We start from the raw sequence: 16,200 nt of genomic DNA, 5'->3' as shown, positions 1-16,200 counted from the left end.
TTTTATATGTTAAGTTAACTTCTGATGTGTTCGTATTGCAGATCCATACTATTTACTTTTTGAGAGTCCTATACTATGCCAACATTCCCAAGAAAAAACTTGACGGTGTTGCCATATTTTCGGAAAATATCCCAATTATAATAAAAAATGTTCGAAAAAGTGTCCAATTTTTGCGATCATCAGAATAGGTTTGAATCAAATAAAATTGAAAAATTGTACTACCCATGCAAATATTGCGCAGTTTTTTGGTTTAGTTTAGTAAAATGGAACATTCTGATAAATCCTACAACAAATTTGACCCGCTTTATTTGGAACGTGGGTTCAATTCTCAACATCGAAAAGTTACCAAGAACTTTCAGATAAAATCAAGAAATATTCAAACAAAAACGTTTTATAAACTTGCTTTAAATGACTTTTTGATTTCGTTAGATCTCTTCTGAGCTTCGAAAATTATCTGAAAGCAAATACCAAGTGTTGCCATATTATTAGGATCGATAAATTAGAAAGGTCATTGAAAATATTTGGTATTTTAGTTCAAGTTTCATTTTTTAACTATCCTTGCAATACAAATTTAAGTATTATCATGCTCCCAAATCCACCATAGTTGACCACATGTATCATAAATGTTCGAAAACTGGTCTGGAAGAATGTTTCTTCGACGACAATAAAGTAGAAAATTGTAATTCAAATTTAACTCAAAGGGGCATTATATCGCCGACTTTTATAGTGCTGTAATACCTATATAGGCAGGTCAAAAAGTTTTTTTCTGTTCACAAGTCATAAAACAAACACGAATAAGTACAATAGAATGGACTACTGAGGTTATACAGCACTATAAAAGTCGGCGATATAATGCCCCTTTGAGTTAAATTTGAATTACAATTTTCTACTTTATTGTCGTCGAAGAAACATTCTTCCAGACCAGTTTTCGAACATTTATGATACATGTGGTCAACTATGGTGGATTTGGGAGCATGATAATACTTAAATTTGTATTGCAAGGATAGTTAAAAAATGAAACTTGAACTAAAATACCAAATATTTTCAATGACCTTTCTAATTTATCGATCCTAATAATATGGCAACACTTGGTATTTGCTTTCAGATAATTTTCGAAGCTCAGAAGAGATCTAACGAAATCAAAAAGTCATTTAAAGCAAGTTTATAAAACGTTTTTGTTTGAATATTTCTTGATTTTATCTGAAAGTTCTTGGTAACTTTTCGATGTTGAGAATTGAACCCACGTTCCAAATAAAGCGGGTCAAATTTGTTGTAGGATTTATCAGAATGTTCCATTTTACTAAACTAAACCAAAAAACTGCGCAATATTTGCATGGGTAGTACAATTTTTCAATTTTATTTGATTCAAACCTATTCTGATGATCGCAAAAATTGGACACTTTTTCGTACATTTTTTATTATAATTGGGATATTTTCCGAAAATATGGCAACACCGTCAAGTTTTTTCTTGGGAATGTTGGCATAGTATAGGACTCTCAAAAAGTAAATAGTATGGATCTGCAATACGAACACATCAGAAGTTAACTTAACATATAAAAAGAAAAAAATTCAAACCTATTCAGATGACCGCTAGTGTATACAAGACTTACGTTCTACATGGGCAAATGCACAAAAAACACTGCGAGGACAATAGCCAGCCTGCTGGACATCGTTGCATTTTGTTGACTTGTAAATTTCCGGATGAAATTGTTGTTCGGTGCGAGTATGACAATATTGACAATTGTCGCCAGCCTCGCAATTACTTGGTTCACCCCATTCCTCACCATGCTTGACATTTGGGCATGGGGTAGATCTTTCAAAAAAAAAAATTATAAAACATATAAAATTTCCTGGTACTATTTATAATTTCATTACTTACCTATATTTAACTTTACGTGGACTACGACGTTTATCCTTGCTATTATGATACTGCGGACATGCATAGCCCTGACGGCATAAACGTGGTGGCCTCTTACAAGGCTCTGTTTTATAATTGGCCAATACATAATTGGTATCCTGCCATTTAGGATCTTCATTCATAAGATTACGTTCCTTGTCTAATGCATTCTGGGCATTGGCCCCATCTAATGTTAACTCAGCGTTCTGCAAAGCTTCTAGCTCTTTGATATCATACACCGGTGGCCGTTGATCCTGTGCACCATGAGCAAATGCACAATGGTGACCATTTTTAACACAATAACCGCGACTATCTGTATCATGGACACACATGCAAGTTTTATAATAACGCAAATGATAACGTCGCTCGGTGTCACCAGCTGTGCGATGTAAAAATGGGCAACTGTAAAATAAAGTAAAAAAAATTAATGTGTTGAGTCGAAATGTAAACATGAATATTGCAAAAATTTTAAAGAGAAAAGAGATATATTGCTTAGACTTTCCAAAGGTAATGGAGCGTTATGGAACAGAATATTTAGCTGTGCTTGAATCGTGGGTTCTTTTCTGAGAAATAACCTATGAAAATGAAAATCAAAACGGAAATTTGTTATGATTTGTGTACATGGTGTTGGATATGGGCAGCCGTAGAAACCAAATTTTAAAGAAGAAAGAGACATATTGCATTGTCTTTCCAAAAGGTAATGGAGCGTTATGGAACAGAATATTTAGCTATGCTTGAATCGTGGGTTCTTTTCTGAGGAATAACCTATGAAAATGAAAATCAAAACGGAAATTTTTTATGATTTGTGTACATGGAGTTGGATATGGGCAGCCGTAGAAACCGCACCATCTCAATTTGGTTCTGAACACAATTACAGTTAAACTCCTTAATAACCCAGCTTTTGGGGAACGACCGTCTGCGTTATAGAGAGATTATTTTATGAGAGAATTTCCATTTGTGGCTTAAAACAAATTCCTTGTAGAGAAGTAATCCTTACAGGTATATACGTTGTAGAGAAGTTCGATTTATATAGGACGTAGATTTTTTGTTAGATGAGCCATTGAACGTGATGGTTCTGAAGGCAGGAAGGACACATGTTACGTTCTCTCTCAGAAACATTTTTACCACAGGTAGATCTTCTCGTCCTAATTACAAAAATATAAAGTTCTTCGGGGGAATACTTCCCGAGATATGGGCCTTTGAAGTTCTGGAAATTCTCTTATTTATAACTTCGTGATTTTTGAACGGATAATGACAATATGGGTACCATCCCAGCAAAATAAATCGGAAGTAGTGCAATGTGGACTAGTTCTTTCACGGCATGTTTTGATGCAGTTCAAAAGGAGTCGTGAAAAAGGCACTCCATTCCTCACATTTTAACTGCACTTGGATGCAATCCAAAGAATCACATCCACTTGTCACATTTTAACAACATCGATGTTGCAATGTTGCGATGTTGCACTACTTCCAATTTATTTTGCTGGGTCCGGATGCAGTTCAAACGGAGTTGTAACAAGTAAAAAAGTATCAGTCGGCTTTGCCGACAGAGGTATGCCCTCAGCATGTGTATATTGAAACAATTTTTTCCCAAAAACGTATGTATTTAGGGGGTTTTAAAAAATTTGGGCGTTTGAACCGACAAAAATGTTGATTAGGATTAAAGATCAAAAGTTTTGCGGAGGAGATACTAAAACGAATGGATCGACATTGACCGTTATGGAAGTGGATCTCCAGCCACAACATATGGTGTCATAGGGGGTTTTTACCCTCTTCGGGCTGTTTGCTCAAGAGGACTTGCCCCTAAAAAAGCTTTTAATATCGTAATTGAGGCAGCGAATGCAAGTTGCTTCAACAAAAATCAAAGTTAGTCGATATTAGGTCTTAAAGTGAACTTATCCGAAAGTTTGTGTGGGAGGTACCGGATGGAGTGGACAAATATAGTCCATATTTGAACCTGATCTATATCTGGTAGATATATTAGTATGTGTAAAGTATGGAACAATTCGGCCACTCCCTTCAAGAGTTACCGTACGAACAATTTTTCCGAACATTTTTGATCTTTTGTTGGGGAGGTACCTGAAGGAGTGGACCGATATTGCTTATCTTCAAACTTAAACTATGTTTGAACAAAATATTACTAAGGCCATATTTTGGACCAAATCGGCAGATCCGTTCGAGAGTTATCTTGCGCTCCAACCACCTCACAGGGTGTCATAAGGGTTTTTTGCAACTTTCATGCTATTTTCTCAGGAAGTATGGACTTGCCCCTGATGAAACTTGTACCGTCGTACGGAGGGCAGAGAATACAATTTGCTAAAACAAAAATCAAAGCTATTCGAGAGATGGCCCTAAACTGAACTTTTCCGAAATTTTGTGTGGGAGGTACCCGAAGGAGTGGACCTATTGAGACCATATTGGAACCTCATATTACTCTGGTAGAAAGTTTACGCTAGACAAAGTATGGACCAAATCGGTAACTCCATTCAAGAGTTATCGTGCGCACAAACGTTCCGAACATTTTCGAACTTTTGTGGGGGAGGTACAGGAAGGAGTGGACCGATGTAGCTCATCTTCGAACTTAAACTAAGTTTGGGCAAAATACTACTAAAGCCAAAATTTGAACCGAATCGGTTCATCCGTTCGAGAGTTATCGTGCGCTCCAGCCAGCAGGACAGACAGACGGACGGACATGGCTAGATCGACTCCAAATTGTCTGAAACACATTACGTCCAAACATACTTGGGGTCTAAAACCATTATTTCGATGAGGCACATTTTCATCGTATCAAAGTGTATATACCCTCCTTAGCCTAAAGGCTGAGGGTATAAAAAAGGCATTCCAATTCCTCACTCTCCGTTCGTTACATTTTATTAGAAGTTATTAGAGATCCCTACAAGTACATAAATAAGTTTGTACATCTTTACAGGCAGCGGCATACATTTTCCAAAAAGAGATAAGCGTGTTAACATTTCCAAAAATTTGTTAATATAAAATAAAAATTATTTAATTTTTTCGGTAAGAAAATTTCCCAATGGAGTGCTGTTGGAGTACTTGTCAAATCTTAACTGGTAATGGGAAGACAATATCAAACTCATTACACAAATAATAAATGCCTTTTATTTGTTCTGGGATATTTTGTAATGGCTTGCACACATTCCGCAGAATGTATCAAAACACGTGCTTTGGACTGCATCCTATTCTACCCCCAAAGGGTCAGTTAAAATGCAGTGCAATAGAGTGCATCTTTCAGTAGTCACGGTCTTGTAAAAATCATGTGTGAAAATGCATAATTTGATGCACTTCCAAATCACTTCTACATATGATTTAACTGCCTCTTTGGAGGCAAACTTTTTGCTGGGATTGTAAAGCTTGTGGAATACACTACCATATGCAATACAATGTATCTCAGAATAGCCGGCCTTCGGTCGGTGATTAAAAGCTTTCTCCTATGGACAGGTGCAAATCTCGGGTACAGGAACATTTTCTTTTAAATTGTCATTTGTTCGAAGTAGCCGGCCTTCGGCCGGACTGAAAACTTTCTTCTATGAACAGGAGCAATTCTCAAGCACAGGACAAACTTTTCTTTTAAATTGTAATTTTTTCCAAGTAAACAGAGCAATTTTCGGAACATCAGAGGCCCATACCTCGGGAAGTATGGACTTTTCCCCCGAAAAGCTTTATATTTTTGTAATCAGGTTGAAAAGACCTACCCATGGTAAACATTTCAGATTTTTCTGCCAGCATTCAATTTACGGCACTGTCAGAAGTTGCTGGAGGAACTTGATTTAGAACTTCACTGCATCTATAGCCTTATTGCTTCGAAAATTGCCTGTTTATGCACTGCTTTCATATCGATAATTTATTGACGTCCAAAGTATTGACGTCTTTGATGTCTTCACGATAGCTCCTGAAGTCCTTATGGTTGTTTTATTTTATTCAGTTATCTGTTTCTGGTTCCTCTGAGTCCGGATTCAAAAATTCTGGATCTTAGACTTTGTGAGTGGGGTTAGCTGGGCCGTTAACAAATGCAGCTTGTCGTACTGTCCCAATCCACATTGAGGGCATATGTTAGGTATGGCTGACTTCCGTATCGTCAATTGCTTTGTGTTGTTTAAACCTAATCAAAATATTTCAGTTGCACACTCATACATTGTTCCTCGAATATACAACTAAATGCATCAGAAATAAAAGTGATACATGTTTGCTTTTTACCCTGTGTTAAAAATGGGTATTTTTGACGTTTTGAGACACGTAGCTTTGCAGTTGTTAAGTACAACGGCGTTAAGAAACATAATTCTTCGCAGACTTGCTGTAATTTGTAAAGAAACTGGCGATACGGATGTCGGCCTATCTTGCCATCAATTCCGTGTTAGCAGCTGGCGTTCTTCTTCTGCGATGTATGGTGGGGTGGCCCTTATGTACGGAATTCACATGGTATCTGCGTACTGTCTGCGCGATTGCATCATTTATACCTTTGTATCTCTCCCTCTAGATCATAAAGGTATCTTCTGACGTGCCTGGGTTGGGGAAGCCTGTCCATTAAATTGTGACAGGGATGCTCACTGTGATAACAGCTAAGCAGGTACTGAATCGACAACATCCTATTGTGTTTATGCACCGGTAAAACCTTCGTTTAGTTTCGTTTCTGTAGTCTTATTTCAGCCGTCCAAGTGGTGAATAGCGTGACAGTGGATTTAAAGCGGATATTTTCATAATCCTCAGATGGAAGAACTGCACTAGGTCAACTATGTAGATATTTAACTTATCACATATGTCATCGACGATATGGCCCGTCGTCACGATCGTACAATCATCCGCATACATTTCTATCGCAATGCCGCCTGGGGGGTGTGGATTTTCTTAGGCGTTAAACAGTTCCGGAGATATCATGCCGCCTTTAGGAACTCCCTGTTTCACTCCTCGGATTTTGGACTTATTGTTTCTGAATTTAGTTGATTATCCAACGTTTCAAACACGGCTGGACAGTGGTCCCTATATCATCGAACAGCATGACATCGTTGACGGTATCGAAGGCCTTCAATGGGTCAAGTGCCACCATGACTGTTCGGTCGGATTGTCGAGTGATTTAAACGTTCTCCACAATTTCCTTAATTCTATATTAACCCCCAGTTTTTGTAACTATTTTTTGTTCGTTCGTCTATATTCGTAATAGTTTAGGCATCCATAGTTCAGCCCCTAGATGACATACGGACCTAATTTTTCGTAGACGCGTTCCATATATAGTTGAGAATTCCTCTTTTAAAAATCAGAGCTCTACATTTGCCCTGAGGCGAGTAATTCGATCTACAAAATTTGAACATTCGTGTGAGAATAAAAACTTTTACAAAAACAGGGGGTTAGTCTAAACTCTAAGGTCTTAAGGGTTTGTACGACGAAGCTCACACCGCACATAGTCCCGACGCATCTGCTGGAAAATGCTGCCTAATTTCAAGTATTCGACCAGCAGTAATGTGATCGCTACATTCTTGCTGGTCGAATACTTAAAACTAGACAACATTTTTCAGCAGCTGTGATGATGTCCCAGAAAAATATCTCATCTACCCGAGGATCTGAGGGAATCAATGGGCAGCTCTCTGAAGCGGTTACTGGTAAATACTCTGAACTATTGCCAATCAGCTTTCTCATGTTTCAGAAAAGTACGGCGGGTCAAAGGTTATGATGTCAGGGGGTATGTTAACGGGTAGGAAGCGAAATGACGGGTTGCTATGACAAATCATGTATCTGGAGAACTTCGTCAATCTCCTTTTATCCGTCTTCTTCACAGCTGAAAAGTGGGTTTAAACTGGATTAAAGCGCCAAAGTGTAGACGCCAAAATAGTCCATCTTGGAACTTGATCTAATTTAAGAAGTCATCAAGTATGGCCTTTCCACGAAAACATTGTATCGTTGTAATGTGAGGGAAGTTACCGAAGATGTGGTCCGATATAGTCCATATCCGTTCGAAAGTTATCGAGTGCACCATTTCAGCTAAATTGTTTAACTTTTGTGATGGAGTACCGGAAGGAGTGGGTTGATACGACCCATCTAGTTCTATGTTTGGATAAAATATAACAGGGAGTATTCAAATGGGTCACATATCGGATCGGCTTGCAATGTTTGCCATAGAAGCTCTACCCGTGATATGGGTCTTGTCTTTTTATCTTATGACATATCTCGGGAAGTATGGACTTTCCCCCGGAAACAACATACGAGTTGCTGTGGAAAAAAATCATCACGATCCCAGAGGAGTCCTCAAACAACATAATGGTGATAAAGACATATTCGACTTATATTTAGAGAAGTATGGTTTTCCGCACGAAAAACCGGCATAAATAGAATACTCTACCAGCTGGCGGAAAAATCTGAAATTTTTACCACAGGTAGATCTTTACGTCCTGATTATAAAAATGTAAAGTTTGTTGGGGGGAAGTCCATACTTCCCGAGATATGGGCCCCTGAAGTTCCGAAAATTCCCTTGCTAAAGTAAGAAAAAAAATTAAATTAAAAAAATGTTGTTTTCGTGCCCTAAATTGGCTCCTGTCCATAGGAGAAAGTTTTAAATACCCGGCCGAAGGCCGGCTACTTAGAAAAAAACTTACAATTTAAAAAAAAATCTGATTTTTTCCGTCAGCTGGTAGAGTATTCAATTTGTTCCGAAAAACTATATATCGCAGTGATCAGGCGCTAAGTATGGTAAAAAAATAAATCCGATTAGCGCCGCTAAACAACACTTGTTCTCCGATAACATCCGCAACAAAGCTCAAATACCGTTCAAAACTCAATACAGTACAGTCAACAATTGTTCAGAGACACCAAACGAAAAAACGCCAAACAAAAAACGCTGCTTTTAGCAACACTCTTCCCTGTTTTGTTGTGATTTCACATGAATAACCGATTACTCAACTTAATTCACACATACACCTATAAACACACCAACACAAGCGCCCCATAAGAAAAAAACATCAAAAGGAAATAAGCAAAACATATACAATTAGAAAAAGACAAAAAATCCAATTAAGAATGAGTAAATGAGAGAGGCGGCAAAAATGAATGGAAACAAAAGAAAAAACACAACACAAAATATCAAAAGGAACGAGAAAAAACAATACAAACAAAATAAATGCGTAAATGATGAAAGCAATACACATTCAACAAAAAAACGCCAACTACTACTAATGGAATGGGATGAATGGCCGTCGAGAGGGGGGGGGGGGGGGGGGTGAATTAATAATACGAAGTAATTTTGCAAAGCGACTACATACAACAACAAAACATCAACAAATGTTTTTAATGGAAAAACAACAACAATTGAATTTTAATTAGAATCAAAATTTATGAATGTTGTTCCCAATTTAGAGATTTCTTTTGGAAAAAATATTGCACATAAGAGTCACAGCATAGATGTAGAGGCACACACATACATACACCACTTCCAACCAGACTTCATTTCTTCTTTTCACAATAATACGCAATTTCCTAATGCAAGCATATTTTTATGTGTTTTTGTTGGTTTGGGTGATAATACTTACTCGTCACCATCTGGACAAATGCCTGTTGTTTCATCATATTTTGTGCAATAATTATCGGCACTGTAGTTAAAGGTACCATCCCGCTTTCTTATCGGTCTTCGGCGCCTTTGATTTTGGAAATGCCAATTGAAGCAAACAAAGGGTCGATGCTGATTGCATTTGTGTTGCAAAAAGGACTGGCACTGTTCCACACGAAATTCCTTTAAATATCTGTATGTAATTCGCAATAAATCACAAGCAAATCGCCGCCGATTACATGAAATGGAAAACAAATTATTTATTATTAAAACTGTACACCATCAATAAGGATAATTTTATTTACGTATAATGATTTGGTTTTTCCTGTTGTGTCGAGAGCTGTGTCAAAAGTTTATTCGTTTCAATCGCCATCTGCTATGGTTTTTTTATATATTTGTTGTAGTATTTTCGTAAATCAAAATAAAAATATTAAAATTATCATAAATTTGAAATCGTTTAACACTTTTTACGGCTCAAAAAATTTCCAAAACACAATCACTTTTTTTGTTTCAACTTCAAATGTTCCCGTCTAAAAAAACTTTTCTGAAAATAAGTGACGCTAGTTTCAAACCAGCCCAGATGGATATATAGATCGAAAAATAAACAGCCAGAGGGATGTGTAGATCGTAAATGACATATACCAAGTAGTTTTGATACGATTAGTGGATTGACGTAACGTAAGGCATTATCACAAAGAACCCGTAGATTTAAATATGAACCCCATAAAAACAAGTAAAAAAAACAAGTAAAAAAAAATCATTGATATATTCTGAACTTATGGAACTTTATAGTGCGTTTATATATAAACGGATTTAACAAACCCACTGGGTTGTCAATTCCATTGCTTATATTTCAAATAAATCCTCATAAAGAAGGTTAACCCTGCAAAAGGCTATAATATAAACACTACTTTTATTTTTTTGTAAATTTGGTTTTCAAAATGTAATAGGTGCTCCGTTCCAGAACCTGCAATAAGCTAATATTTTTTTCTACGATAACATTTTTTCCTTTACGTTATCGGAAAAAATAGTAAAAATTAGTAAATTCTTGCAGTTCTGGAACATACCAATATTATGTCAAAGGCTGACTTCTGAAACGTCAGTTGCTTTGTATTCGTGCATGAAACTAGGGGTTCTTATATCTAATTCCCCAATACTCTAAAATTACTCTAGTATGGAACCCCTAGTTTCAAGCACGAATACAAAGCAACTGACGTTTCGGAGGTCAGCCAAAATATGGAATAATAGGGTTATTCTGAATATTTCTCAGGATAAACCTATGCTCTCTTCCAAACTTGCAAAAAGCTACTAATTTTTACTACGATAACATTTTTTCTTTATGTTATCAAAAAATAAAAAAAATTAGTAGATACTCGCAGTACTGGAACAAACGAATAAAATACTCCAAAAAGTATAAATATTTGTATAACAATGGAAGCAAGACTCTTTGAAAATATGAGTATCATTCAAGGCAAATTTATAGAAGGTAAATGCATGAATTACAACAACTAACAAATTTACAAAAACAATATTGTTATTGAGAATTTAATGTGAAAGAAAATATTGAATAATGGGCTCGCTTTAAATTTTTCTCATTAAAACATAAATACATTTTGAAAATGCTCTAATGGGGTTTCTACACGGTATGTTTTTTACATATTCATGCATAGCAACTGTCACTTTTTTTCGCCCATATGTGATTCCTTCTGCACGGCAAAATTTTATTTATTTATTTATTTATTATAATATTAACAATGTAGTTAATACACTGTTAATAACAGATGAAATAGCATTGGCTACAATGGCCATCAGCTAAAACTGGTAACAAATTTAAAACTTAAAATTATGTTATAAGGCAAAATTTTATTTTTCATTCCTTTTCTGTAGTTTTCTTTATTTATTCCGCGTACAAACAAAACAGCTGTTTATCTTTGGTTGTACAGACGAGAATAGAGCGTGTTCTATTCGAAAAATATACATATGTATGCACATAACACTTTCATGCATTGAAATTTCTGTATGGTTCACACCATGTGTACAAAATTCAGATTTGTAAAAAGTGACAGTTGGTATGCACAAATATGTAAAAAACATACCGTGTAGAACAGCTTTAAAATAGTAAATATAAATGTAAATATAAACAACTCAGAACTGTCGTAGGTCATTTTTATTACACGTTTAGAATGAAATGAAGTATTTTATGGTAGCAAATTACGAATTTTCAAATTTCATGAGTAACCCTATTACATTTTGAAAACCAAATTTACAAAAAAAGTAATAGGCCGTTTACATATAATAGGCCGTTTATATATATCAAGGTTAACCCAGTGGGTCTGGGTTTCAAATGTCATTTCCATTGTATATACTTCAAACAAATCCTCATAAAGAAGGTTAACCCTGCAAAAAACTATAATATAAACGCCGTATAACCGGGTTAACCCAGTGGGTCTGGGTTTCAAATGTCATTTCCATTGTGTATACTTCAAACAAATCCTAATAAAGAAGGTTAACCCTGCAAAAAACTATAATATAAACACCGTATAAGGCCATGTTTATATTAAATGCTCTGTTCCAGAACCTTCAAAAAGCTACTAATTTTTACAACGATAGCAGTTTTTTCCTTTATGTTATCGAACAAAATTGTAAAAATTAGTAGATTCTTGAAGTTCTGGAACAGACCAATAGCTTTTTGCAGGGTTGACCTTCTTTATGAGGATTTTTTTGAAATATAAGCAATGGAATTGACATTTGAAACCCAGTGGGTTTGTTAAATCCGGTACTATAAACACACAGCTGATTGTCGCTCCTAACTTCTATAAATGTACCTTGGTTATTGATCTGTTCCAGAACCTGCAAGAGGCTACTATTTTCTACTACGATAACATGTTTTCCTTTATGTTATCGAACAAAATAGTAAAAATTAGTAGATTTTTGCAGTACTGGAACAGACCATATAATAAATGGTCTGTTTCAGAACTGCAAGAATCTACTAACTTTTACTATTTCTTCCGATAACATAAAGGAAAAAATGTTATCGTAGTAAAAAATAGTAGCTTCTTGCAGGTTCTGGAACAGAGCAAAAATTGTCTAGGAAAGTACTACCAGTGACATTTAACCAAGTAAATGATATTGGTGTCCATATATGTACTCATATGCTCTGTTCCAGAACCTGCAAGAAGCTACTACTTTTTACTACGATAACTATTTTTCCTTTATGTTATCGAAAAAAATAGTAAAAATTAGTAGATTCTTGCAGTACTGGAACAGACCAATAATTTGTGTAATTTGTAATAATTATTACAAAGCATTATTGAATGTTGTAATTTTACCCGAATTTTGACGATTGTATAATATGGTCTGTTCCAGTACTGCAAGGATCTACTAATTTTTACTACTTTTTCCGATATCATAAAGGAAAAAATGTTATCGTAGTAAAAAATAGTAGCTTCTTGCAGGTTCTGGAACAGGGCAATTGAAAAGTTGCTAAACATTACTGAGGAAATTTGTTCAGTAAAATATTACAAAATATTACATGTTGCTGTGCTGCAAGTTTCTCGTAAAATGAAATGAAAAACTTGAAAATTGTATAAAATAATAGAATATTTTGAAAAATTAAAAGCAATAGTGACCCGAAATAAGTTCCACTATGTAAAAATATAAAAACCGCACTCTGGCATTGGAAAATATATTATATGCTCTGTTCCAGAACCTGCCAGAAGCCACTATTTCTTACTACGATAACATTTTTTCCTTTATGTTATCGAAAAAAATAGGAAAAATTAGACTCTTGCAATACTGGAACAGACCAAAAATTTTGTAAGTAAAATAATTCAAAATAGGATTTTTTATCACAATTTTCATTTAATATTTTTCCTTCTGTGTTGTTGTAGAATACATTTGTAGTATATACGGACTTATAATATTAACGAAAAAACTGAATATCTTCCTTAAACCTGACAAAAATATATCTTAAGAATACAATATAGTCGATAATGTAAAATAAAATAGATGAAAAGATCTCAACAAAAGTACATAAAACAAAAATAATCAAATTACGTAATAGCAATCAACTGAAACCATCATTGTCTTGTTGATCGACACTCATACGTTGCTGCTGCTGTTGTTGCTGTTGCATAGACATTTCCTGTAGTGTTCTACTTAAAATATTTCTAAGTATGTGGGGTTTACAGTGTTCCTCCAGCCATGGAATAACACCAGTTGTCAATTGTTTGAAATTATCCATTGGTATGTGTTGGAATGTTTCAAACATTTCATCCATAACAGCTTGAAACTAAATGAGGAAGATGGCAAAACAATAAATATTTTGTTAGTTAAAATGGATTAGTGTGTCTTACTTACCACCTGAAATTTAGCCTCATCTGTAAGGCGCGCTTCTTCAGGTCCCGGATTTGCCTGTTGATGTTGTAGCATGTGCTCATAACTGTTTTGTATAATTCTCAATGCTGTCACTTCTTTTTGTAGGGCAGCACTATCTTCTTCTTGTTTCTTTTTTTGCTGATTCAAATAACCAATATAGTCTATGGATTTTTGCAATATCAACGCTTTACTCAATTTGTAACCTGATGCGGAATCATGCTGTTGGCATGTGGGTACAAGTTCCTGTAAACTATCGTAACCCTTCTTAATGGCATCACGTCGCTTTTGTTCTGCCTGGGTATGGGCTTCTCGTCGTCGCTCTTTGTAACTTAAGGCCGAGGCATTTGAACCACCTCGTCCACTGCAGTTATCACCACTATCATCGTCATCATCTATCGAATATAAACGTTGTGATTTAAGTGGCAATAGACAAAAACAAATAACTCCCTCTTACCAGTGTTGTGTGGCGATGAGTTGGGTGTGTGTATACTTCCAGCACTGCTACAACGTGAGTAGTGTTTTTGACCGTCACTCCTATTATCTATACTACTCGGATCTTGTTCCATCATTGATCCACCACTATATTCATCATTGCCCCCTACTAGTTGATGTTAAAGTTTTGGTTTATTTCAATATTATTCTGGCCACCGTTCCGTGGCCATGCCGCGCTTCTCCTCTTACCCCTCTTACCTAACATATCTGCAGAATGTTGCTCAGCCATTTTGAAAAGGTTTTAAATAAACAAATAAAAACTACGGACGATTTGCTTGTGTTACAATGACCCACGACAAATGAAATTCCCCCACTTTGGTTTACTTTGGTGAATAAGAGTTCAACGAATGAAAGAGTGAATTAGAAAATAAAAGAGAACTACCGATAAATATGGGTAATCAAAACAAAACTCACAGGGTGATACAAATATGTAAACCATGGTCTTCCTAATGAACTAACGGAACTATAACAAGTTATTCCGCTTAATTCAAATTTAACCCACTTAGCGCAGAGAATATTTTTCGCGAGAAAACTTAAAATTGTTTATGGAAATTATATTTTTGAAACTTTAAAAACTTTTTAAAAAATAATAACTTTTTTCTATAAAAGTGCCAAAAGATTTGGAGGGTAATGCCTGATTTAGACTATTGCCAAGTTTACACTTGCGCTCCAAAATCCAATGGATTTCACGAAATCTTGCAATACACCCCGGTGTTTATATATAGTCTGTTCCTTTACTTTTGAAAGTGGTAAAACCGGCAAAAGTAGCAAAAGTTGTAATCTGCTTCCATATGAATTGTATGGTGTCTGAAGTAAAGGAACGCTTTTCGAGTAAAAAGTAGTAAAACTTGAAGATTCTTGCACGTAAAGGAACAGAGCTATACTTATTTTTTTGTTGATTTCATACATATCACAATAATCAAGGTAGATGCATATGCGCAGCTGATCGAACATGAATTTTCAAAACAAGTTGTTGTAAATTGAATTAGTCATCAAAATATTCGACAATATAGAACTTTACAACTTTATTTCGAAAATTATCTATATATATTATTAATTGTGTATAGTACCAACAAATGAAAAAATAAAAAATGATTTTATCGTTGAGACATCATAATAATAAATTTTGATAGATTAAAGTTGTGTTCAGAACCTGCAAAATATTACCACTTACCGTATTTACCGTACTCCGAAATCTAGCAAGAGTTGCACTTCTCTTTAAACAACAATGGTATCGAATAACAAACTCTTCTCCTGTTTTCTGCCACACAATTTTGGCCTAGTAGAATGTTCATTGGCATCTAAATACGATAGCTTATACGTTGATTTTGATATTTCTGCTGGAGTTTTCGCAATTTCTGTCATTTTTCCGTTCACGTATTTTTTAAGAACTTTGTTTTGGAAGCAATTTTTATCAATTCGCTCTTTTTTCTAACGTTACCATTAAAAATGTAAGAGAACACAATGAAAAAAAAAGCACTGCAAAAAAGTAATTTAATATTTTTGCACATTTCACTTATTTTCACATCTACATTGTTTATAGTGTTACGTGAAAAGTGTTGCAACTTTTGGTACTTTTTAAAGCAAAAACAGGGTTGTATATCATATGTGCTGTGATTTCGATGTTGATTTCGCTGAAATCACGAAATGAGATGATTTCATTTTTGTATGCGAAATCATGATAAATTTTGCTTGATTTCGCGCGAAATCACGAAAATCCTTCGAAATCACGAAACGACGCCGAATGTAAACCAAGCATTACAGCCCAGTTCAGTCAGCTGGGTATTGCTTTTACCTTATATTGTTCTACCATGAGAAAATACAAAAGTTCTGTAAAAATAAGCAAATACATTAAAAATCGCTCGATTAAAAAATAATTTACTACTCC

At 35.3% G+C, this 16,200-nt stretch overlaps 2 protein-coding genes across 6 annotated transcripts in view; both read right to left on the bottom strand.

Annotated features, from left to right (window-relative positions):
- The window catches only part of unk (RING finger protein unk), a 33,036-nt gene extending 22,948 nt beyond the window's left edge, over positions 1-10,088 (bottom strand). The window contains exons 1-4 of one of the 4 annotated variants that reach the window (XM_073961280.1): positions 9,749-10,088; positions 9,427-9,636; positions 1,880-2,299; positions 1,611-1,813 (exon numbers count right to left, since the gene is read on the bottom strand). In XM_073961280.1, coding sequence (XP_073817381.1) covers positions 1,611-1,813; positions 1,880-2,299; positions 9,427-9,636; positions 9,749-9,816 — 901 coding nt within the window. In that variant the 5' untranslated portion in view covers positions 9,817-10,088. The remainder of the gene's footprint in view (positions 1-1,610; positions 1,814-1,879; positions 2,300-9,426; positions 9,637-9,748) is intronic. The other 3 variants (XM_073961278.1, XM_073961279.1, XM_073961277.1) reach the window with 3 other exon arrangements.
- A 3,196-nt stretch (positions 10,089-13,284) lies between these two features.
- bigmax (helix-loop-helix-leucine zipper transcription factor bigmax) lies at positions 13,285-14,648 on the bottom strand. Of its 2 annotated transcripts, none has more exons than XM_073964197.1 (4): positions 14,511-14,648; positions 14,275-14,421; positions 13,803-14,212; positions 13,285-13,734 (listed from the first exon to the last, which is right to left on the bottom strand). In XM_073964197.1, the coding sequence occupies exons 1-4, from the start codon at positions 14,539-14,541 to the stop codon at positions 13,510-13,512; spliced, it is 813 nt and encodes a 270-aa protein (XP_073820298.1). In that variant the 5' UTR covers positions 14,542-14,648; the 3' UTR covers positions 13,285-13,509. The 2 variants fall into 2 exon arrangements, with proteins under 2 accessions (XP_073820298.1, XP_073820299.1); XM_073964198.1 differs by having other exon boundaries at positions 14,275-14,418; positions 14,511-14,642.
- Positions 14,649-16,200: the final 1,552 nt, after the last annotated feature.

The sequence above is a fragment of the Musca autumnalis genome, unplaced genomic scaffold (assembly GCF_047663935.1).
Source record: "Musca autumnalis isolate F117 unplaced genomic scaffold, ASM4766393v1 scaffold_1, whole genome shotgun sequence".
Lineage (NCBI taxonomy): Eukaryota > Metazoa > Arthropoda > Insecta > Diptera > Muscidae > Musca > Musca autumnalis.
This window is presented reverse-complemented; position numbering and strand designations above follow the sequence as displayed.

Coding starts and splice junctions, on each gene's coding strand:
- bigmax (XM_073964197.1), bottom strand. CDS start 14,541: ATGGCTGAGCAACATTCTGCAGATATGTTAG. Junction 14,213..14,274: donor CTCATCGCCACACAACACTG/GTAAGAGGGAGT, acceptor TATATTCGATAG/ATGATGACGATGATAGTGGT. Junction 13,735..13,802: donor ATGAGGCTAAATTTCAGGTG/GTAAGTAAGACA, acceptor TTCCTCATTTAG/TTTCAAGCTGTTATGGATGA.